We start from the raw sequence: 1,759 nt of genomic DNA, 5'->3' as shown, positions 1-1,759 counted from the left end.
ATTAATGTACACTTATAGAAAGGTAGGTATATGTCTAGCCAAAATCCTGGCACTCTGTACTTAGTAAGCACTCAATATATGATAGTTGAATTATCATTGTATGTATTTTATGTAATATATACACATACTCCATATTTATATATACAAATATAATATGTATTTGGACAGGAGTTACTACATTTACCTTTCCCGTTTCAGTTTTGATAACCCAGAAGCAGTTAACATCATGAACATAACCAACATCCGGGCTCCTGTAGCTGAAGCTTCCATTTATTCCTGACAAGGACTCTCCACAAACTGCAAAGGAAAACATGAACTGTGCTTTTCAGTTTCCTAAAAGGAAGAGGTTGGGCAACTGTAACCCTGCTGCTGATACATTTAGAGAAAATCTGAGTAATGAAGGTTGGAGACAAAAGCCCTGTCATTCCCTCTTCTCTGTCCCCTTTTTCTGCAAACTTCCACAGAAATCCCACTTCTTGTTCAAAGCCCAGCTGAAGCCTCATCACCTGCTCCATGAACTGCCGGCCTATGTTTCCACTGATTCCCATTCCCTATGTCCCTATGACACCCAATTTCACCCCACACAACGTAGCTCATATCTTTAATTCTTGTATCTGTTCTCCCATTGGGGTTGGTCTTGTCTCCTCAACCACAAGGTGAGCAGTTCATAAGTGGAGACAGTATTTTATGCTTTCATATTTCTCCATAGGGTTTACTATTGTCCTAAACATATAACAACCTCCCAATAAATGTGTTGATTTCAAATCAGGAGTCTCAAATGAGGGGCAGAAGAGTCAAAAGTGACTTTATGGAGGAAGTTGAGGGGGAAGTGCTCCTGAGGGACAGACACATCTGGATGAGAAACAGGGAAGACATGTGAGGAGGTTTGTAGGGAGAAACATCCCAAATAAATGAACACAGTGGAAAATACTCATGGTGGCACAGGGGTCCGGTGACGAAAGAAAACTTGCTTGAGTGAAGGTATTTCTAGGGAACTAGTGAAAAATAAGGTTAGATGGATCCAGTGAGACTTGGTTATAGAAGATCATCGAAAAATAATCCCAGTCTCTATTTAACAGGCAACGGGAAGCCACTGTGTATCATGGAAAGGGAGAGTGGCATGATTAAATGCAGTATTCTAGGGAAATTAAGTGGCTGCTCCTCACAAAACTTCCCCTTAGAAAACCATGAAAGACAATACCTTAGCATGTTTTATATTCAAAAAGGGCATAGTGCAAATGGCAAATACTAATTTAATTATTCTTTGGAAGAAAAGTGCCTGGCTTACAGTGAGATTTATAAATATTCACCTTGTGAATTGTATACCATTTCTGCAAGGAAAGATTTAGTTCTCAGTATCTGAGCAACTGGACAAAAAAGTGGGTCCAGCAGAGGAATCTGCTGAGGGACTCACTAAAGGATGCTGCTGTTATGCTGTGAGCATCTGTGGCATAAGAAATGCTGACTGTACCTTGCTGGGGAACCTGACAGAGAGGTCCAGTCCAGAGACGTGTGCATTCACAACTGAAAGAATTAACGCCATCAACACAAGTTCCTCCATTCATACAGGGGTTGCTCAAACACTCGTTGATGTTTTCTGTACAGTTGACACCTGTCCAACCTGAGTCACACTGACAAAAATAACCAGAGACTGTGTCCTAAGGAAAAAAAACACATAATACCATAAAACAAATGGATAGACAATAAACTTGAATCAATCCAAATAATAGGACTGTGGTGCCATGGAGATATATATATA

General features: G+C 40.1%; 1 protein-coding gene across 1 annotated transcript in view; it reads right to left on the bottom strand.

The window, feature by feature from the left end:
• The window catches only part of CUBN (cubilin (intrinsic factor-cobalamin receptor)), a 347,579-nt gene that overhangs the window by 312,878 nt on the left and 32,942 nt on the right, over window positions 1-1,759 (bottom strand). The window contains exons 12-13 of the mRNA XM_011968102.1: window positions 1,472-1,658; window positions 185-297 (exon numbers count right to left, since the gene is read on the bottom strand). Of these exons, the coding sequence (XP_011823492.1) occupies window positions 185-297; window positions 1,472-1,658 (300 nt within the window). The remainder of the gene's footprint in view (window positions 1-184; window positions 298-1,471; window positions 1,659-1,759) is intronic.

The sequence above is a fragment of the Mandrillus leucophaeus genome, unplaced genomic scaffold, assembly GCF_000951045.1.
Source record: "Mandrillus leucophaeus isolate KB7577 unplaced genomic scaffold, Mleu.le_1.0 Scaffold83, whole genome shotgun sequence".
Taxonomy (NCBI): Eukaryota; Metazoa; Chordata; class Mammalia; order Primates; family Cercopithecidae; genus Mandrillus; species Mandrillus leucophaeus.
Note: the sequence above shows the minus strand (reverse complement) of the source record. Positions and strands in the feature narration are given on the sequence as shown.